At 26.5% G+C, this 23578-nt stretch overlaps 4 protein-coding genes across 6 annotated transcripts in view; 3 read left to right on the forward strand and 1 right to left on the reverse strand.

Annotated features, from left to right (window-relative positions):
* Window positions 1–17008, reverse strand: part of LOC105255566 (flotillin-2) — a 58774-nt gene extending 41766 nt beyond the window's left edge. The window contains exon 1 of the mRNA XM_025406489.1: window positions 16705–17008. Within this exon, the coding sequence (XP_025262274.1) occupies window positions 16705–16753 (49 nt within the window). The 5' untranslated portion in view covers window positions 16754–17008. The remainder of the gene's footprint in view (window positions 1–16704) is intronic.
* Window positions 470–2670, forward strand: LOC105248711 (glucose dehydrogenase [FAD, quinone]). The gene is made up of 2 exons (XM_025406484.1): window positions 470–2319; window positions 2433–2670. The coding sequence occupies exons 1-2, from the start codon at window positions 520–522 to the stop codon at window positions 2583–2585; spliced, it is 1953 nt and encodes a 650-aa protein (XP_025262269.1). The 5' UTR covers window positions 470–519; the 3' UTR covers window positions 2586–2670.
* Window positions 6142–12785, forward strand: LOC105248710 (glucose dehydrogenase [FAD, quinone]). 2 transcript variants are annotated; one of them, XM_025406486.1, is made up of 4 exons: window positions 6142–6283; window positions 10353–10882; window positions 11098–11360; window positions 11442–12785. In XM_025406486.1, exons 2-4 carry the CDS (start codon window positions 10369–10371, stop codon window positions 12384–12386), a joined length of 1722 nt encoding a protein of 573 aa, XP_025262271.1. In that variant the 5' UTR covers window positions 6142–6283; window positions 10353–10368; the 3' UTR covers window positions 12387–12785. The 2 variants fall into 2 exon arrangements, with proteins under 2 accessions (XP_025262271.1, XP_011251946.1); XM_011253644.2 differs by having other exon boundaries at window positions 11098–12785.
* Window positions 17009–17382: 374 nt separating the features above from the next.
* On the forward strand, window positions 17383–22994 carry LOC105248712 (coiled-coil domain-containing protein 93). Of its 2 annotated transcripts, XM_025406488.1 has the most exons (13): window positions 17383–17534; window positions 18998–19111; window positions 19184–19278; window positions 19412–19679; window positions 19759–19944; window positions 20043–20093; window positions 20506–20610; window positions 20707–20924; window positions 21073–21389; window positions 21490–21610; window positions 21678–21762; window positions 22103–22283; window positions 22720–22994. In XM_025406488.1, exons 1-12 carry the CDS (start codon window positions 17457–17459, stop codon window positions 22262–22264), a joined length of 1800 nt encoding a protein of 599 aa, XP_025262273.1. In that variant the 5' UTR covers window positions 17383–17456; the 3' UTR covers window positions 22265–22283; window positions 22720–22994. The 2 variants fall into 2 exon arrangements, with proteins under 2 accessions (XP_025262273.1, XP_025262272.1); XM_025406487.1 differs by lacking the exon at window positions 22720–22994 and having other exon boundaries at window positions 22103–22406.
* The last annotated feature ends 584 nt before the right edge of the window (window positions 22995–23578 follow it).

The raw sequence follows: 23578 nt of genomic DNA on the forward strand, positions 1-23578 counted from the left end.
CTCTTATCTTGATAGTGTTTAAATATGTAAGAATATTTTTATAATAGTATTTGTTTTTCAAATGTCAACATTAACAATCGATTATTAATTCCATGTTTCGTGCTTAATATATTTGTTATATTTATTATTTTCATATTTGTACGATAGTAGTTTCTGTAAACATTTAAAAACATTCAAACTATTTTAAGATTTCATTACATTCATGAAGTATTATCTTCATAATAGTATGACAATGATAATATCGCAAGTATAATTAAGATCAAAAGTTAAGTATTAAGAGCGAATCACTACTAAGTGCTATTGTATTTTTTATACAAGTGTTTAGAATACGCGATGAATAATACGACTATTTTGTCATTATGTGCGTCTTTTTATCAAGTCATCCTTGATACAAGTCTGCGCATACAGTGACACCTATAAATATATGACTTTCAATGTCAGTATATATATTCGGATATTTCGATGCAATTCTCTTATTAGATGTATGTGCCCCACTCGACACGTTTCATCCGCTGAGATATGTTGAGCAAGCTACGGATAGTCCTTAGTCTTCTTAGTATCGCTGCAATGATCGTTCCAATACAATCGAACGGACAAGCTTCATCGAGACGGTTTCGTAATCTGTACAGTGATGATGTAAATATATCGAATGTAGCAAATGTCTTCAGAACGAGTGTCGGACTTTTGAACTTTTTGGACCTGGGTCAACGTTATCTAAATAAGGAATTACCAGATATTACCCCTAAATTCGGAGATGTATACGATTTTGTGGTGATTGGTGCCGGTACGGCTGGTGCTGCGATAGCCGCGAGATTGAGTGAAATTTCTCAGGTCAAGGTATTATTGATCGAAGCTGGATCTAATGAGAATTTGATCATGGACATTCCGGTAAGCGCTCACTTTCTACAGTTAAGTAATGACATTAATTGGAAGTATCGAACCAAGCCATCCAACAAATATTGTCTCGGTATGAACGACAACAGTTGTAACTGGCCGAGGGGAAAAGTGATGGGCGGTAGCAGCGTGTTAAACTATATGATTGCTACCAGAGGCGGCGCCGAAGATTACGATCGTTGGGCTAAAATGGGAAATGAAGGTTGGGCTTACAAAGACGTCCTCAAATACTTCAAGAAATTGGAAACAATCGATATTCCGGAATTGAAATCGGATACTATCTATCATGGAAATAAGGGACCATTGAACATCGCTTACCCACCTTTTCATACAGTATTAGCAGAAGCTTTCTTAAAAGCTGGCAAAGAGCTAAAATATCCTATAGTAGATTACAACGGAAAGGATACAATAGGATTTTCATATTTGCAGAGTACGATTAAAAACGGTATGCGCATGAGCAGTAATAGAGCATACCTATACCCTATACATGATCGCAAAAATCTTCACGTGACTCAAAAAAGCATGGTGAGAAAAGTATTAATAGATCGTCGTACAAATCGAACGATTGGTGTAGAGTTTACCAAATATGGTCGGATTATATCCGTGTTCGCAAGAAAAGAAGTAATATTATGCGCGGGTGCTATTGGATCGCCTCAATTACTAATGTTGTCCGGCATTGGACCAGCTGAACATCTCACCAAATTCGGCATAGATGTTGTTCGAAATGCGCCGGTCGGGGAAAATTTGATGGATCATGTATCTTTTGGTGGACTGACATGGATAACGAATGACCCAATAAGCATAAAAATGCAGGACATAATCAATCCTATGCATCCATATGTAGCGGATTTCTTAACAAAACAATCGGGACCAGTTACAATTCCGGGTGCATGTGAGGCTCTTGGTTTCATCAATACTAAGGATCCAGAAAAACACAGCGGTTTACCGGATATAGAATTATTGTTTACCGGTGGTGGTTTCAAAGGAGATCTTCTTCTTCCGATTGTAATGGGTTTGAATCCCGAAATGAGTCAAATATGGAATAAATATCTCTATAAACATGGCTGGACAATAATGCCAATGCTGTTGAAACCAAAAAGTCGTGGACGGATAAGATTATTGGCTAATGATGTTAATGTTAAACCTGAGATTGTACCAAATTATTTCAATGATGTGGAGGATATTAAGACGATGATTGCTGGTATTAAGGTTGCGATAAAAATCGGTCAAACGAAGGCGATGCAGATGTTTGATTCACAATTGTCTAATGATACTTTTCCCGAATGTGAAGGTTACACTTATGATTCCTTTGCTTATTGGGAATGTGCAATCAGAACGATTTCTTGTACTATCTATCATTACTCCGGTACTTGTAAGATGGGGCCGAGAGAGGACCCAACTGCTGTCGTCGATCCTAAATTAAAGGTATTTGAAAGAAACGATAAAATATTTATAAAGTACAATATATATTATAATCTACAATGTTTATATATAAATTTATGAATTTACATAATTTTGCAAGCTAATGTTTTGCATAGGTAATCGGTGTTCAAGGATTGAGAGTAGCAGATGCATCTATCATGCCTGAAATTATAGCGGGGCATACAAACATACCTACTTATATGATTGCCGAAAAACTAGCAGATATGGTTAAAGAAGAATGGGGATACTTGAAGAAGTCACAATCGTAATATTTCACAAAATAGTTATACCAATTTTCACGCGTAATATGTTGTAAACAAAATGCTCAATTAAAACAAAGTTAGGCAAAACTCATTCGATTAATTAAAAAAATGATTCTAAAAAATATTAAAAAAGAAAGCAAAGAAATAACAAGTTCTACTTAAATTATTTTATTTAAATTATTCAAGTTATTTCAAATTATTTCTTCATATTGTATTTAAATTATTAAAACAATTATTTCATTATTATTTATAACATTTAAGTATGTTAAAGAAAACACCGAGAAAAATTAAGGTTAATAAAGTTATAAAAATTAGATTAAAAAATTATTTTCAAAAAAATACATTTAAAGAGTCTTTATGTAGCATTAAATATTCAAGAAAAAATAACTAAATTAAAGTGGTTTTAAAGAAAAGTATCATAGAAAAATTACAAACATAAGCGCAAATGCTGTTTAATAGTATTGAGAAAGATCCAGAGAGGATCGAAACGTTTGTTCTCACTTTTATAATTTATGTGCGATTTTGTATTTCTTCTTTTGCTTGAAAAGGTATTATCATATTTTAAATTTTAATATACTAGTAAATGATTATATATTTTTTAAGATTTGCATCATTCATGAATGCCTGTGTTATTTGCCTTGTGTTTGTAATTTTTCTATTAAATATTCATACATCAAAATATTTATTTATTATAAATACCAAAAATAGGAAGAAAAATAGATATACGAATATGAATATTTATTTGTAAAATATTGTTTTAATAGGATAATAAAAATAATAAAAATTTTTATGAAAGAATATTCTAATTTCTACGCCGATTATCTTTGTTGTATTGTACTATATTATTATTTCTTATTAATTTCATTAATTTACAAGTAATGTAAATTCGAACACTATCTTCACAATCAAATATTCAATCTTCTCAATTTTCTCAAATTAACATTAAATAATGCGTTATTAAAGTGTTTTATTTCTAGCAATGATAGAAGACGAAAAATAATAGATCGAATTTGCAAATATTTTAGATTTATATATTTATAGATTTATATATTTTAGATTTATATATACATAATTCAAAGTATAATACTTTTAAATATTATTTACTTCCTGATACTTTTAATTATTTTGAATCAGTAGAAGCTATTTTGTTTAAAGTCAAAACAGTTAAAAGAATTTTTCTACCTTATCACATATTATAAATGCCAGTAAAAATAGGAATATATGAAAGAAGGTCAACGAGTCTTATACGGTCAATGCGGGCAGAATCCGGTGTGTGTGAAGTTAGCATATCATTTTGTGGAAAATCATAAATAATTCAGAATTCTGGCTTTATTTACAATAATTCTAGAGTTCTTGATAGTTTAAACAAATAGTTCTAGTGATTAAAGCAAAGAAAATGCCTTAAGATAAACTGATATGTCAACTTCACGCAGCATATCACTTTGTCGTATGAAATTTTGCTTATCAATAATTATAATCAAATTTTAAAGATTTATAGTCCTACATGAGTTCTAAGAAGAGTTCTACATGAGTTGTAAGAAGAGTTATGGGTAAAAAAATTGTTTAAAAAATTTTCTAATTATTTCCATAACTAGAACTGTTTTGGAATGAACAGAAATATCGAAATACAGCTAGCATATCATCTGTATACATCTATAGATAAAAAGTTTCTTCATTTCATTTTATTTAATATTTTTTTAATTTAAAAGGCAGAAGGCTGTCCGGACACTTCTAAATCACTGAACGTGACTAGACGTCACATCCAATGCAGCTTTTAACAAAGCGATTCCTGAGCGATGTATGTAATGATTTTCTCGCTTGATGTATACGATGCCAATTGCCACAAAAGAAACCTAAAAGATCGTTTGCTGACCCTGAGATCGACATTGCTAAACCACTTTCTATTTTTAACCAAAATTAGTAGAATTTTTTGATGTTATCTTGAAATACGGAATAAAATCAAAAGTACTTGTGTGCGTATTTCACAATATATATTAAAACATATATTAAACGTATATTAAAATATAATACAACATATACAACATATAGTAAAATTAGCAAGGTTTATGTTCTTCGATTAATACATATTTATTTAAAAATATAATATAAAATGTCTTTATTAATTTATATTTTTAAAAATTCTAAATGCTTGATATCATTTTCCCAATAAAAGATTTTGTTCAAGATATTTGAGCATCAAAATTGTATTCATTTTATTTAATTTAAACTATTATATATGTATAAATGTAAATAATAATACCTTTTGCTAAATTTGTTGTATTTTTATAAAGAAAATTATGATATAACAAAAGTTTTTGATTTCTTCATGTTTTATTAAAAAATTCTTATTAATTAATTCTTTAAAAAATTTCAAATTTACTATTGAATTTATTTCAGACAAAATAGGTCAAGAAAATTATCGAAAAAGATATCGCTTTCTCTATTTTATTCTAATATTATTTTTATATCTTTTAAATTAAAATTGTAATAAGAAAAAGAAAAGATAGTGTAATTTATATTTTCAAAATGTATGAAGTAAAATTGCACACATATGTGTATATCAATGTATAATAATATATTAACTAATATAAATAATAATAATTCTGTATATATTCGTAATATTGTTTACAATTATTTTAATCTGCATAAAGTAATATTTTTTATTTAAACAATGCTTTAAACAGTTCTTTAGAGATAGTTACTTTCAAATTAATTTAAGGCGTTACTGAAATATAAATGATTACATACGTACATCACGATATGAATTTAAAATAATTAAAATGCTACTGAAATAATAGAGGAATAATTATACACAACAATATAATGAAATTGTTAATGCTTTCAATCTTATTTCTAATTTTTATTTTACAATAACTTTGATAAATATAAAAATCTAACTAGAAAAAAATTTATAATAAAATTTATAATAAAAAATTTATAATAAAAAATTTATAATAAAATTTATAATTCTGCAATCCGTCGAATATCACAATCGAATTTTATTAATTTATAAACTTTTAAAAATTTATGGTAACGATTTTTCATTAATATTCTTGAGTTACAATTTTATAAAAATAATCTTGAATTATATAACATTATCGATTATTGAAAGTATGAAAAAAAAATATATATAATGCGAATATTATATTATAATTGCGAAATTAATCAAATTTACAGTAACATGTACAGAATATTACGTATAGTAATCCTATTTTTAAAAATTAATAATCGAGTTGTCAATGTCACGTAATCAGTTTTTTTTATTATCATTAAAAGCACATAATGCGTAAGAAATAAGAAAAATATTTGGATTAATCAAATTTAGTACATACAGATAAGTAATATGCACAGTAATTCTGTTTTAAAAAATTAACAATCGAGTTGTTAAGTCCGTGTAATCAGTTGTTTTATTATCATTAAAAGTACATAATGCGCAAGAAATAAAGAAAATGTTTGAAACTTTTCAAAAATTTTGAAATAAACCGCTCACGTATCAACTTATGAATTCTCGATCCAAATGTATTACTCAAGCCTGATAAGTATTACGTGAACGCAACGAGAAAGCGCATTTCTCTGGTGTGTCTCGAAACGAAGAGTGGTCGGTCACAAGCTTTCGAAGCGGCAAAGAAGTCATCATCCTGACAATCGGTACAACAAAAAGGAAAACGGTTCGTGGAAAACAACTTCTCAGCGGCTCGTTAACGGTATGTATTACTGGATTACAAAAAAATTATATAAGTTCATGATTGATGTCAAAGAATAATCGAGATATGTGTCTAAAGAAAAGATCCAAGAAAGTAATCTATCTGTTGTATATGTTTTAAAAACAAGATTATATTTATTATTTAATGCATAATATTTATCTGTATGTAATTAAAACCAAATTGATCAAATTTAGTTTGGCAATTATATATAGTTGCTAATTAAACATAATAACCAATAGTTTCAGTAAATTTAATAAATTTTATATATACATATATATATATATATATATATATATATATATATATATACTCATACTCATTTTGATAATTTTACATAAGTAAAATTTATAAAACTATAATTTACATTTTAATAATTATATATTTTTTGTGTATATGTATTATATTCTATATTATAATTATATAAATTATATATATATGTATATATATATATATATAATTTATATAATTATAATATAGAATATAATACATATACACAAAAAATATATAATTATTAAAATGTAAATTATAGTTTTATAAATTTTACTTATGTAAAATTATCAAAATGAGTATGAGTATCTTGATAAATCACATTAACCATATCAAGTTATGTATAATTTCTAATAATTATATAATCAATTATATAATCAATTATATATTTAGAGAAAGAAAGAGAAAGAAAGAGAGTAACGTATATTTTTTTTATAATTTATTCCACTCTTGAAGATAAAAATATCGCTTACGAATCTGAACAAGTATTTATTAGAAGATAGAATCGTTTATATTTATAAGATGGTCTGCGACGAAGAAAGAATGCGAAAATATGTTTCAAAATATTCTCTCTCTCTCTATTTTTTTATTATTCATTCCACTATTTATTATTCTTTTATACTTTTTTATTATTCATTCCACTCTTGAGAAAAAAAATATATCGCTTACGAATCTGAACATATGAATGAAATATTTATTAGAAGATAAAATCGTATATATTTATAAGATGGTCTGCGACGAAGAAAGAATGCGAAAACATGTTTCAAAATATTCTCTCTCTCTCTCTCTCGAATATTTTGAAATATGTTTCCGTATTTATTAAATTAAATAAAAGTATATGAAACTTTGATACTTTTAATAAGTACTTTATGAAATGTACATCCTCTCTTTTTCTCTTTCTGTACACATGTACATATAGTATCATAAACTATCCACACACGTTATGTGTATAAAGAGCAAATAATTTTAAATAAAACAATAAAATATCTTAAAAAATATGTACAACTCAAATTTTATGATTGAAATTCTTCTAGGTAAAAGAATTAGAAGTTTTCAAGCAAAATAATTTTTGATATTTATTTTTTGTGGCAATTTTCAAAACCATATAATTAAAAAATTAATTTAATATTTTTTAAATATATATATATATATATATATATATATATATATATATTTCATTTTATATTTATATTATATTTATATTATATTATATTTTATTTTAAAAATTATATTTTATGCATTAATATTCATCACTTTTATACATCAAGTTTTTAGTCAGTAAATATTTTCAAAGATATTTATAAAAAATAGATATAGATGTGTAGAAATTTTTTTCAGAGAAATTTTCATTTACAGCTGTATTATCAAGTAGAGGATTTGATTTCGTATGTTTGTGTGTATGTGCGTGTGTATATATGGTGTATGCGCGTAATAATCTTGGGGTAAATATACATATACTTATGAGGATGATATATCTGTGTTTACTATTGATATAACTTATCATGGATAACTAACTATGATATATAAAATATATAATAATCATAATATATGATAAGTATATACATGGATATATTTTATATACCATTCATAGTTATCTATGATAAAAAGCCTGTTCAAATTGCTTCTGAGTAAATCTTGAAATAAAAAAATTAAAAATTACTATTTGTACAAGAATGACATTTTATGTAAAAAATTATTCTCGGCGCCTTCATATCGAATACCGAAGAACTCTTAATGCTCGGCTTTAAGATCTCGACCACAAATACTCGAGTGGTTTGTTCATATCAAAATAAAAAGATCAAATAAACCTTGCAAACTCGTTCTCCTTGACTTGACGTTGAACCGTGCAAAAACGGACGAGATCATGTGTCCTCGCGCAAACAACGCACTGATGTAGTCTTTCGATTTGAGATTACTGAGTGGAAAAGAAGAACGCCAACGAGTTTATTAAATTGTATTCAATTAATAATATGACGTGGTAGTTCTTTTTCCGAGTTGTGTGACTATCCGGTACGTATCATCCTGACATTTTTCCTACATTTATTTTAGAAAAAAATTTTTCTAAAAGAAAAAGTTTTACTTTTAGAAAATTTTAATTTTCAGTATTTTTAATTGATTGGTTTAAAATGAACTGTTGAGTCTTTAATTACTTTGTAAAATTTCTTTTAATATAAGTAGTGACAAAAATATCAATAATTGTAGAATTAAACAATCGAAAAAAAGAGAAATACTCATCGTATTTTAAAAATCTCAAAAAAAAAGTTATTAAAAAATTGCTTAGATAATTAAAAATGATGCAGCATAAAATTTCGAAGCATATAAAATGATGATTTGCATGATTCTGTCATGGTCAGGTGAAATTTTTAAATACATATTTTAGTATGTTATATGCGTAATTGATGTTAAAATATTTCCGAAAACAATGTGAATGATTAAATTCTTTCTCATTAAGAATTTTATGAATTATGAGACAGAAAAATTATAATCGTCATTGATATTACTCAAAGTGAACAAGGATTTTATAAATCATGAAGCACGAAAATTACAATTGGCATTGATACTCAGGTAAACAACAAGAAAGTAAGAATTTATATCTTTTTCTACCTATAATACATGCGTACCTCCATCCATGTAAAATCGTTTCCCAATCACACAATGATTAAATTATTCATAATTATTCGTTTGAAGATTCATAAACATTCCTACATGGTCATTCTATCCGGCATCTAGTTAATTATTTATATCTGTCATGTGTGTATATGTAAATGTATGTTTGGATCAGAGATTGAATAGACAATTAATGGGAAATGAATGGATAGTATGATTATTTATGTGATTCGATACGTTATTTCGATTCGTGATTTTTTGTGTGTTTTCAAGATTCAATAATATTCCTCATTTTATATATCCTGTTTAGGTGCAAGTCGATTCTCATAACTTACATCTATTTATATGTTTAAGTTAATTATCTTTTATTACCAATATAAAAAACTCCGCACATTTTATATGAAAAATGCTCCGGTCAATTGACTGAAATTGAAATATATTGTAGTTTAGATGGTTAAAAGCAAAAAGTCCGAAAATCAAAAAACATATAGTACAATGATTTGAGTGGTATTGAAGTTTAAAAAACGCCTATTTTTGAATACATAAATTAAATTAACATATAAATGTTTAAAGTATATATATATTTTTTTCAAACATCTGTATATTAATTTAATTTATGTATTCAAAAATAGACGTTTTTTATACCATCCATTTCAAATCATCTTTTATGCTTTCGATTTTTTGTTCGAGGAAATTTTTAATCAGCACCACCTAAACTAAAACATATTTCAATTTTACCGAATTCCAATTTGACCACTTTTTTAATATAAAATATGGGATTCTTTTGTAGGTTTTTGAAAGTTTTCAGTATGTTGAAAAACAAGATGTATTTTACCTAAACAAAATGAATGTATTTTTCTTATTATTTGTTTCCACTCTATGCGTGCTTATTAAAAGTATTTATAGTACAAGTGTACACTAAGAAAAAATAATGTTAAATCAACATCAGTGTAGTTGGAATTTATTTGATTAATTTAATAACATCATTAATCAAATCATAGTACATGACGTATTAATTTGATTAATAACGTTATTGAATGTTATTTATGATGTTATTAATAATGTTATTAATAATGTTACTGAGTGTTATTGTTGATTCAATATTATTTTTTTTTCTCAGTGTATATATTCACATAAAAAGTACTTATTATACGTATTTATTTAAAAAGTTATTTTTGAAATTATAATTTTACAGAATTATAATTCATAATATGAGGATTCTATTGCCGTTCATTATCATCGCATCAGCCTTCGGCGCCCGCGATTTTTTAGACCTTTTTAAGAATTACGATAACCCAGGTGGAGAAGAGATCAAATTCGCTAAGGCCAAGTACGATTTCATCATCGTGGGAGCTGGATCAGCAGGTTCCGTATTAGCTAATCGCCTGTCAGAGAACCAAAAATGGAAAGTTCTACTATTAGAAGCAGGATATGCGCAAAATATACTCAATTCAATCCCGATATTGGTCGGTTATTTCCAATTGACTGATTATAATTGGGGATACAATGTGGAACCTCAGAAAAACGCTTGTTTAGGGATGATAAATCGTCAATGTTCCTGGCCGCGAGGTAAAGCTTTGGGCGGTACAAGTACTTTAAACTATATGATTCATACCCGCGGAAACAAGTTGGATTATGACAAATGGGCTAACTTGGGCAACGTGGGCTGGTCCTATGCGGATGTTCTTCCATATTTTAAAAAAAGTGAAAGATTTAACGTGTCAGGTAACAGATCATTCTTTCTATTCTTAACAACATAGTGTACAATTCACCCTATTAAAAAATGTTTTTTTTCTGTCTCGTATTTTTTTGTTATTTTTTATTATATAAAGATAATTAAAAAGAAATTGCCATCATAACTATTCTATCGAATTATTTGATATAGCGAAGTCTATTGTTGACACCGTGTGGAGACTATAAAATACTATTTTCATACTCAGGTGTCAATGATTTTCTATATCACAATGAAAACGGTTACTTATGTGTGGAATATGTACCACATCACACGGAACTGGCGACAACGTTCTTGGAAGCTGGTCGAGAATTGGGATATGAAATTGTGGATTACAACGGCGAGGATCAGATAGGTTTTTCATATATTCAAGTAAATATGGATCGCGGAAAACGATGCAGCGCTGCCAAGGCTTATCTTCATTTGAATCGACCGAACTTGGAAATTATTACCGGTGCTAGAGTAACCAAAGTATTAATCGATAAAAACAAACGTGCATATGGTGTTGAATACGTCAAAGACAATGTGTTGACGAAAGTTATTTGTTCGAAGGAAGTTTTACTATCCGCCGGTACAATTGATTCAGCCAAATTGTTAATGTTATCAGGAATTGGACCCAGAGACCATCTGGAGGAATTAAATATTCCAGTGATTCAGGATTCTAAAGTCGGTTACAACATGCATGAACACATCGGTTTTCTGGGGCTAACTTTTAAAGTAAATCAGAGTGTATCATTACTACAAAACAAACTCTTAAAACCTAGCGTATTTCTGGATTATCTCCTGAACAAGGATGGATTAATGACGGTTCCAGGAGGTGCCGAGGCGTTGGCATTCATCAGAACAAAGTACGCTCCTGACGAGAAACCAGATGTCGAGCTTCTATTTGTATCTGGTTCTATTCATTCGGATAACGGTTCTGTCTTAAAAAAAGCCTTAAGAATCTCAGATAATGTGTACGACACTGTCTTTAAGCCTATCGAGAATCAAGAAGCTTGGTCAATCTGGCCAATTGTTCAATATCCTAAAAGCATCGGTCGTCTTACGTTGCAATCGAAGAATCCGTTTGAGCCACCCAAGATGGATCCGAATTTTTTTAGCCATCCGGCTGATATAGAGATTATCCTAGAGGGAGTAAAACACGCAATCAATATATCCAAGACTGAAGCCTTTCAAGCTTATGGCAGTGAAATACACGACATAAAACTTCCAGGCTGCGAATCATTTCAGTTTGCTTCCGATGATTACTGGCGTTGCGCCATTAAACATCTACCGTCCATGATGAATCATGAGATAGGTACTGCTAAAATGGGACCTCAAACGGATCCTTCTGCAGTTGTCGATCCGCAGTTAAAAGTGTATGGTATTAAAAGGCTTAGAGTGATAGACGCTGCCATCATGCCCACGATACCTTCTGGCCATGCAAATGCACCCATATATATGATCGGCGAGAAAGCTGCGGATATGATTAAAGAAACTTGGAAAAGTGTATTATGAGATTTTTCTACTTTTTTTATCCAAAAAAAATTCAAAGAGAAACTATCTCTATTATTGTGTTTATATCGTTAATTATTAAAAACATACATACATAAGATATATAAGATGTTTTAAAACAGCCGATAATATTTAAAAATTAATATTTAAAAATATTTAAAAATTAATAAAATTATCATTTTTTATTAGTTATAGGTATTAAATAAAATATATTGTTAGATAGGGCGAGATAACTCGGCCGCGTTAGAGAAGCGATTAACGAACTTATAGTAAACGCTGCGATCACCTTCTGATCATGCAAATGCATGTACGGAAAGCAAGAAAGCCACAGATATAATTTAAATAATGTGGAAAGATATAAGATCTTTGATATGAATTATTAATCAATTTATTGTGTGTAATCTCTCTCCTTTAATGTGGAAAGATTTATGTAACATCTTTGATATGATTTATTAATCAATTTAATATATAGATTTATTGTGTGCAATCTATCTCCTTTAATCAATCACAATTTATTCAAAATTTTTTATTTAATTCAGAAGCCGCAGATTAAAACAATGTGGAAAAATACATAAAAAATCTTTGATATGAATTATTAATTAATTTAATATACATATTTATTGTGTGTAATCTATCTCCTTTAATCGATCACATTTTATATTTCGGAATTTTTAAATTAATTCAGAAATCGCAGATATGTAAAGGATAAGAAAAAAAAAGTGAAATTAATTATCGATTCTGAATCGACGATTGCATATAAGCATTCAAGATTTCATTTTGGCAGTTCTCGACTCATGATTCATTATGGTATAGATGGTAAATATTTAACACAACACCAATAATTATTATTGGTGTTGTGTTAAATTATTAATATTCATTTTATTAATTTAGATATTGTTCATTTTTGAAACTGCAACCTATCTATCTATCTAGAAATGTTGGGGTAACAAAACGTTAACATTACGTTAACTTTATGTTAATGAGAAAAACGCTACGTTCTGAATGTAGGTTGCAAAAATTTTTTTTCTCACTCTTTATTAACTTTTAAATATTGTCGACTGTTTTGACTGAAACATCTTATACATATATATATATATATATATATATATATATATATATATATTCAGCAATTAATGATATAAATACAAATAATAGAGACGCAATAGGAAGAGCTAGAGGAAGCAATTTTAAATCTTCAGATGAATAGTTTAGATAATATTTAGTTATAAATATTTTGTTAACTGTAATCGATACAATGCACTCCTTTTGAGAGTACACAATTTTTTAATAATATATTTTATATTGTTTAAATTCTTGCAACATATCGTACAACTATAATTGAAATATTACTTATAATTAAAATAATACTTTTTTTTTAACTGTAAATTTTTCAAAATTGTGATACGATAGAACAATTTGCAAAACAGATCGTATTCATTGTTAAGAAACTGAAGGAAATAATTACTCTGTATTCCTGTATTTCTCTGGTTAAATTGTATAATCAGTCATCACACAAATATATGTTGTTGTTAAGCTTGAATAGTTTTAATTTACTTTTTTTATCGTTTGATGACGTTTGGAAAAAATCTTATCTAATCAATTGAGATAATAACATAATTTTCTAGAATAATTTTCTAGAATAATGATTGTGTTTTTACATAAATTAGCTTCTTTCATAGAAATTCTTTTAAGGAAAAAAATAATTGATTTCAATCAGACAGAAACAGATATCAATTAATATCTGAATATATTAAAGTATTCAATGCTTTGTTTTTCTTCACCTAGGTTACTAATGTCAGCAGTTAGGAAAAATACTATTGACATTAATACTGGTATCATTAAGATGACGGAAGTGTAGTAAGTGCTCAAGGACATTTATTTGATACGCATCGATCGTCTTCGTTAGTAACGCAAATTTATAATTTTGATAAAAACTTCCACGTATTTCACTTCCTTGCGTATTACTAACTGATAAAGTAATAAAATTACAAATAAGCAACAAAAATGATATTTTAATAGGAAATGATATTCTAATAGGAAAAATAAAAGTATTTTTTCCTACGAATAATTTAATTTCTAATACGTCAGTCATATGTAATATGTCATTTATATCGATTTAAATCGTGACGTAAATGAAGAGGTGAGTCATAGTTTTTCTGCCATGCCTATTAATCTGCGAAACGGACGCGTCTCGTGCGACATACATATAAATACACACACACATGCATGCGCAACGCGCACGCACATATTATTGTGAATACGATATGTTATCAATAACAAAGAATCATAATTATTAGCAGCATGATTATTAGATATTGATAATTATAAATTTATTATATAAGAGAATATATTGGATTCTCCTATAAAATGTTTTGTTAATTTTATATGACTATAAAAAGATAAAAGGTCATATATTTAAAATTAACTATGAAACTTCTAAAGAACTGGTTGTGTTGCATCCAGATGAATTATGTAAAATATGATCAATTGTTATTTTATACTTTCTGTTATATGTATTGTATATTCATATGTTGCTACCGAAAATATATCTTATACATTATCTATATTTAGAATTTTAACAACAATATTCCTACTTTAAAAAAACATTAATTGAGAGATTAAGGCTTTACAAGTTGCATCAACATTATTTTGGATTTAAGTGATACTAGAATCCATATGTTCTTTATCATTCTCTTTAGATAATTAGAGACAGACACATATTTAAGTATTACTTAAATCCAAAATAATGTTGGTGCAGCCTAAAATGTATAAAATTATTTACTAAAAAGTAATATATGTGTCGTTACATATGTCAATTTGTTCTAGTGCATTAATACAGCTAATTTTTTCTTAATTTAGTATCTATTGTCTCTTATAAATTTATAACATAATATATGTACTATAAAAAATATATATATATATATATATATATATATTTTATAGTACATATATTGTTATAAATTTATAAGAGACAATAGATACTAAATTAAGAAAAAATTAGCTGTATTAATGCACTAGAACAAATTGACATATGTAACGACACATATATTACTTTTTAGTAAATAATTTTATATGTTTTAGGCTAAGTTGCATCAACATTATTTTGGAACATTATTTTGGATATATATATATATATATATATATATATATATATTACACACACACAAAATATATTATAAAGTTTATTAATATCACCTTAAGAGTTTCTAATAAATTATATTTGTATGTTATATTTCTTTTTTAAATGCTAATATCTATTAGAGAGAAATACTTTCAGTAATAAAAACCATCCTTGATAATTATATTTATTAAGTGATAAAATATAAGTAGTCGTAACAATAATGAAAAGTAAACGGAAAGTAGATTGATATTTCTTTTAATTGGACATAAATAATTTTGTTCATCCACACGCTATCAAAATAGCTAATTTATAGTAGAACACTTTTAAGAAATTATTCAATTGTACAGTATTTATAATTCTATTTTAATCCTAAAAAAAGTTGTTGATTCATTTATATATAGAAATCTAATAGTACACTTGATATAACATATAATAATGCTTTTATATAAAAATGTATTAAACCACTAAATAATTTAAGATATTATCGAGACTCTCATCTTTATTTACTGCAGAGATACTACGCTTACACATTTCTATTTCTAATTTAGTAACACCAATTGTAGCTATTAAGACATAGTATGTTACCAGCATATTATTAAATTTCTTATTATTAGATTTCTGCATATAAATGAATTAATAACAGTAATAAAAACAAATACTACTACAAATGGTAAAACTACATAAAAACAAATTATTAATAATTGTTTGTAATAGCTATTTAGACAAACATGCTAGAAAATTGGAAAACACTATACTGCGAACAATATCTATCAATTTGTGTTCCGTATAAATATTTTTTTCTTATTTCATAGATATATATTTCTTTTAGGAAAGAGTAAGACTTTTTCGTTCTTATACACATTTGTATTTGTTTTAGTTTGCAAAGAATTTTCAAAATCTACAATAAAAAAATCATTGTAAAAAATTACTGTACTACTGCCGTACTTCATGTTGTTGTCATGTTTATGTTAACTATTGAAATTTAATGGTCGGATTCAAGGCAAAAACATTCGCGATATAAAATTTCAAACGTTTTATAAATATTTTTGTACAGACTTAACTGTTTTACCGAGTACCAAATAACCAATCGCTATAAGACAATTCAATAATGTTGCCAATAAATCGAGCTTCAAAGTCACATGTCGCGGTACTTGAGATCGAATAGTCGTAATAGTTGTCAAGAAATTAAAAAACACTCACCCGAGACCACAAGAGCTTCATTAGGGCCGCAAGTATGAACGTTTCCCATCGCCAAAAATAACCTCTCTTTCTCTATCTAAAGCAACGCACGAACGATGACAACAAACTGGCGCGGAAAAAACGACGGCACAAAAAGTGGGTATAGATAACACTGAGTGTAAACAACGCGGAACACAGTGACGTATTTTAACACGAAATCACTTTAAAAACGCCCGGCTCTAATCATTAATAACATACAATAAACCGTGTCAAATGTCAGTCGCAGGAATTAAGATCAGCGAAGGCCACTGTTGGAAATTACTTATGGCTGCGGAAAATCCCTATATAAGAACGTAAAAAGAAATCACTAAATTCCAAATACACATCTGGAATCATAGAATTCGTGTATCTAAAGATGTGTTTTCTGAATAATTTTTCTTTCATTTTTTTCCTTCATTTTTTATCGAGTATTCGCCAACAGAGACAAAAAATTTATCTGTTTCGCGTTATTTGCACTTTTTATCTCTCTAGCTTCCTCTTTTTTTCCTCTCTCTCTTTCTCTTTGAAATATATATATTTATTTATATAAACGCATTTATGTAAACGCAATATATTTAAATGCAAAAATTTTTAGAGAGCGCAAGCAACACGAACAGATCTATTGCAAGAAAAGTGTAGCACGTGCACTAGTAAAATTCTGTACTGAATGGTGTAATTATAAAGAACAAACTTTGGAATCAGCTGTCTAGCTGTCTAGTAATATATAAAATTCTATGGCAGCAGCTGTGAGGAATCGTAGTATGTTGAATGATGTGTCGAAAAGATTATCGAGAACTTCTGAAAGTACGGAGGTATGTATCCCACAAGATGTATATATATATTTGTTAAATTAATTAAATTTTACGAAGATTTATGTGTACTTTAAAAATTTGATATAAAAATGAAAATATTAAATACGTATCCACAGTTGCATATTGTATAAATTTTTGATTAAACATATTTTTCTGTATCATTTTTTCATATTTATTTATTTTGACAGCTTTTATAAATTTCTCTATTCAGTGGGATATTTTTTACACATAATATGATAATAAAAATAACGTATGCACGTCAATTTATAATTTGGTTAGATTTTATTCGATAAATCAAATAAATTTCGCTAATCAAATAAATTGGCAAATATTAATATCGTTGCCATAAATTTTTACAAAAATACGTTTTATTTTACATCTTTTTTAAGTATAAGACATATGTATGTACATATTTATTTATATTAATAATAATTTGCAAATTGTGTATGGATAAGTGGGTGGATACATGCGCGTGCGCATTATAATCCTACCTTAAAAATCGTATAAAAAAATGGTAAATGTTATTGGAAATTATCGTATAGTTTGTGTTATATTTTACAAAAAATTTATTATATATATAAAATATAGATATAAAAGAAAATCCTATAGAACAAATATTATTTCTGTAAATATATTTTTTATATCAGTTTTTAAAAATTGTATTACTATTCTACTTACAAATACAAGATTAAATAATAAATAGTTTAATTAGAAAAAATAAGAGAATATTAAAATATAAAGATTATATATATATATATATATATATATATATATATATATATTTTTTTTAGACTGAATTAGAATTTAATATTTCCTAAATGAAAAAGAATTGAAAAAAGGCTATAATTCTTTTTCATTTAGGTCATAATATCATATATATATAAAGAAATAAAAAATACTAGAATAAAAACAAATTTGTAAATCTTGCTTTATTCAAAAATAATCTTTGAATCTTGATAAGAACCAACATAAAATCCTATACTTAACATTGAAAAATACTTATTTCCAATAAATATATAAATATTAATCTATAAACGATTTACAAATAGCAAGAAATTGATCTGAAGCAATTTTATTTAATTAATTATTACACTTTAATTTGACTATATTTTGTCAATATAAAAATTAGTTCAAAATCTTTAGTTCAAAAACAAGCATTTTTTGCTGTAGACAATTCTACTAATTAAATTGTCATTTTAAAAACTATTTTCAAAAGTAATTGAATTAAAATAATTAGTAATTCAATTGTTGGAATTATACCAAAATTTTTAATTATATAATTTATTTGTTCTTAATTTATAATTTTCCTTTCCATACATCAAATAATAAAAAAAAAATTAATTTTGTTCATATTAAAATACTGTAGGTATTATTTAATAAGTTAATTATTGATGAAATTAATCAAAGTTCAAATCTTTAAATTATATTTATTTGAATGTTTAATAATGTATCTCTTTCTTCAGGCTGATGTGCGTGAAGATGAGGAACAAACCACTAAATTTCAAGAGATTATTGATTTACTTGTCGCAGCAGGTTACTTTAGAGCACGGATAAAAGGTTTATCAAATTTTGATAAGGTTTGTGAATTATTTTCAATTTTTACTTTATATACACAATAATATGACTTCGCAAATTATATGTTATAACAGGTTATTGGTGGAATGACTTGGTGTATAAAATCATGCAACTTTGATGTAGATGTGGATTTACTTTTCCAAGAGAATCTCACCATTGGTCAAAAAATGTATGTTTATTCTATATATAAATTTTAAATTTATTAATTTCTATTAATATATAAGAGACGTTATATAATTACATTATTTTATATAGAAATTTTCTTTGAAAATGATTTTTATATGTTTCACAAAATGTTGCAGTTCCTTGACAGAGAAAATTGTAGCCATGCTTCCTAAAATGAACTGTCCATATCGTATAGAGCCACATCAAATACAAGGTTTAGATTGTATTCATATATTCCCAGTCATTCAATGGTTAGTTAAACGTTCTATGGAAATGCGGCAAGAAATGGCAGGTTTTGTGAGAAGTTTTGCATTGAATCAATTTTATAAGAAACATTCGCTTAGTGAAAATTTTGAGAGTGGAGCAACTACTAACAAAATTGTTAAAAATTTACATTTGGTTAAGGTGTGATTTATTTCTAATGAAATATACAGATATATATGGTTAATATATATACAGATATGTAATTTTACATTTGTGATAGAAAGCCTATGAGCCACGACGTTTATTCAAACAAAAAGAAGGTTTCATCAAAGATGAATCAAGCAGATTTATGGGAACAGTATTGGAATATGAAGCACCCTTTGATGCTATTAAAACTACATCTATAACATCAATATCTAAAAGCAACAATTCAAAACATGAATTGAATAATGAAAAAAATGAAAAGGTATGAATCATTTTTATTATATTTATATTATTCGAATTTTTAGATTTATCTATTTATTTGTAATTATTCGATTTATATAATAGTTAATGTTTTTATAGAATACTACTGAACAGATTACTGCTGCTTTAGCCGTCATAGAAGAAAATTCGGTATGTAAAATTTAAAAAATATATAAAAGTTTTATAAGCTTGTTTTAAATTAACAATATGATTTTTAATAAATTTTAATAGCAAAGAAATGTTTACATTAAAACTTATACTAAGTGTACATATGCTTATATTTCTTATCCATAGTAAAAGTTTAAAAAAACATTCTTTTTGTGAAATTTACACGAAAAATATTATTTCAAAGTGGAATTGTACTAAAAAATATATTATTTTTCTTTTAAAATCAATTAATATATAATATATATAATTAAATATAATATATAAATTATATTTTTAATTTTATATATAATAAAAAGTTTTAAAAAGTAAAATTTTTAGAAATTATACTGTTTATAGTTTTGAAAATTATATTTTTATTTTGTTTGAATTATTAATTTAATTTTTTAATCTCTAGATGCCTCTAAGTGTGAATACAGTTGGAAACATTGTTGATATTCAAGCACAAGAAATTGCCAAAGTGACAGAAAAATATGCGGCTATGTCTGTTTCTAAAGCAGAGGTAAATTTTTTGATGGAGCATTCATGATATTTTTGTAATATGATTAAAATAGGATAAAATAAATGTATGATTTTATTTATACTTTTATTTATGCAGGATAGTGGCACGACTGATTTATCACATGCTTTGATTGCATTACATAAACAAAAAACAACCTTGCAATCTAGAATTTGCAAGTTAGCAAAAGAGAGAGATAGCTTATTCAATAAACTCACAGAAATAACAGAAAAAATAAAAGAAAACCGTGCAAAAAAAGAAGCTATTGAGAGTTCATTTAAAAAAACTCAAGAAATTGGGATTAATGATAATGATAGGTAATAAGGAATAATGAAATCATATCTTCAAATTACTAATTAAATTATATACATTAATCATATATATATATATATATATATATATATATATATATAAGATATTAATGATTTTTTTATATTTATTATATAAAACAATTTATACTTTCAGTATTTTTAAACGATTAGTGGAACTTCTCTCTGTACATGATGGATTGAAAGAACAAGAATATCATTTCCGAGAGCAATGCAAGTCTGATTTAAATCTTTTTCGAGGTATGTTACAAGAAGTTGAAGATGATGCTCCAGCAGAGGAAGAAGATTGCGTCAAAGAATATAAAGAACAAAAGGAGGCTGTAATACGAATGCGATTACAATTAGCTAAAAAGAATAGAATTATTGCATCCTTGATGAGACAAATGGATGATGTTCCAGGACGTTCTGAATTAACACAATATCAGCGACGTTTTATGGAACTTTATAATCAAGGTAAATTTATTTTAATTCATGAACACAAAATTGATACTGCATTATGAAATTAAGTTGACAAAGTTAATTTCGACAAATTTTGATTAAAAAATTATTGCAGTTTCAGCCAAGCATAAAGAAACTAAACAATATTATACATTATATAATACTCTCGATGATACAAAACTATATATAAGTAAGGAATTATCGTTGCTAAATTCTATTCAGGATAACTATAACGAGTATGTATCATCAATATTAATAATATTAAATATTCATAATATTAACAATATATATATTTTACAATAGAGCCATGGCATCATCAAGTGGCAAGGAACAATTCCTGAAACAATTTGAGACAATTGTTTTAGGAGTAAAACGCAATAAAGCAATGGTAATATATAACACAATAAAACACAATATCATTTACAAAATAATTGAATAATTTAAACATATACTCATAACAATAAAAACGTATATCTTAACGTATATCTAAAATTAAATCTAACGAAAATAAAAAAAATGAATAAAAATGATTTAGTTAAATTAGATTTATATATGTATATGTATACATATATATATATTTGTATGAATGTATATGTATAAATGTAAATTATATGTCTATAAATTTTATGATTGTGCATTATAATTTTTTTTAGATTATTTTATTTAATGATAAATTAAGTTAATGTTGTAGATAATGTTGTATTAAAAATAAATAATTTTTTATTTAGGTGGAAAAACGATGTACTGATGAAAAAAATCGGCGAGATGCGCTCAGTCGACAACTCGTTATTCTTGTAGAACAACAACGTAAATATGTTGCGGCAGTCAGACAGCTCACTATTGAATGCCGCAAGAATGAGGCTCTGTTAGCTCAACTTCGTGGTCCATAAGTTTCTTTCCCCTTCTCAAGTGAGAATTAAATTGACAACTGTTTGCAAATTTGTAGTATAAATTTTATATATAAAAAATATGTAATTTCAAAAAAATGATTATATATATATAGGTCCATATTCTGAATCCTCTTTTATTGATAAAAGTGCCTCTAAAAGTGGCTTATAAGCCTTCTGATTGGCTGTAAGCCACTTTTAGAGGCACTTTTATCGATAAAAGATTCAAAATATGATTCATAATGAATATATAATGAATATATAATAGCCATTATATATCAAAAATACTTTTGCTACATATGTAGACATGTGGTATGCGCGTGTATATATATATTTATGCCTGTATCCTCAAATAAATTACAGAATTATGATAATTTATTTTTTGTTTCAGTTCTAAATATTAGAATTATATATAATATTAATATCTTATATAATATTAATATCTTTGTTTTCTGCAGATACAATTGAAAGTTTTGAAACCTGGATTTTGGAAAACAAAATGATAACTTGTATGACTAGTAATTTAGCACGTAAGACTAGAATCAATTCAGTTATAGTAACTGGGAATGGAAATGGATTGGCTGGATTTGCGTTATCAAAAGCCAAAGCATCCCTAAAGACGATTAAAAATAGGGCACACCAAAAATCTAATGATGAAAAAAGGATAAATATTGTAAACCAGCATAAGTATCAACCAATTATTCCACCGCTCTGTTTCATTAGAGTTGCAATTTTCTTTTATATCATAAATATTATAAATAAGATAAAGATTTCTGTACGTTTCAAGTAAATTTATATATTTTATGTAATACTGCGCACACATATTAAAAGGTGATAATATCGCAGTTATAATAAGATACAATCTTGGCAATGTAGTGATTTTTGGATCCTACTTAAAATAATTTAATTTGATTTATTTTTGAGAAATGCGCACAATACTTGAAAACAAATTATTTTTGTGCCATGTATTACCTGTGTAAAATTCCACACACAGTATCATATTGTCTGCAATATATGAAAAGCTTCATCGATGAGTTATGATTGAGATATAATAAAAGTAATATAGTACTTGTAATAAATAACGTTAATGTGGAATACATAAATTTTATATTTTTTTAATTTCATATAATCAAGATGAGATAAGACACTCATGATTACTTTAAAAATGTATCCACAAATATCATGTAACTTCAATAGCTGCACATTCGTCAAATTAATCCTATTACGTTAAATGAATCACAGCAGCTTGTTTTAATTTAATCTAACCTAACCAATCATATTATATGCTTCTCATTAAAATGTGTAAAACTGTACGTC

This window comes from Camponotus floridanus, unplaced genomic scaffold (genome assembly GCF_003227725.1).
Source record: "Camponotus floridanus strain SB8 unplaced genomic scaffold, Cflo_v7.5 scaffold145, whole genome shotgun sequence".
Lineage (NCBI taxonomy): Eukaryota > Metazoa > Arthropoda > Insecta > Hymenoptera > Formicidae > Camponotus > Camponotus floridanus.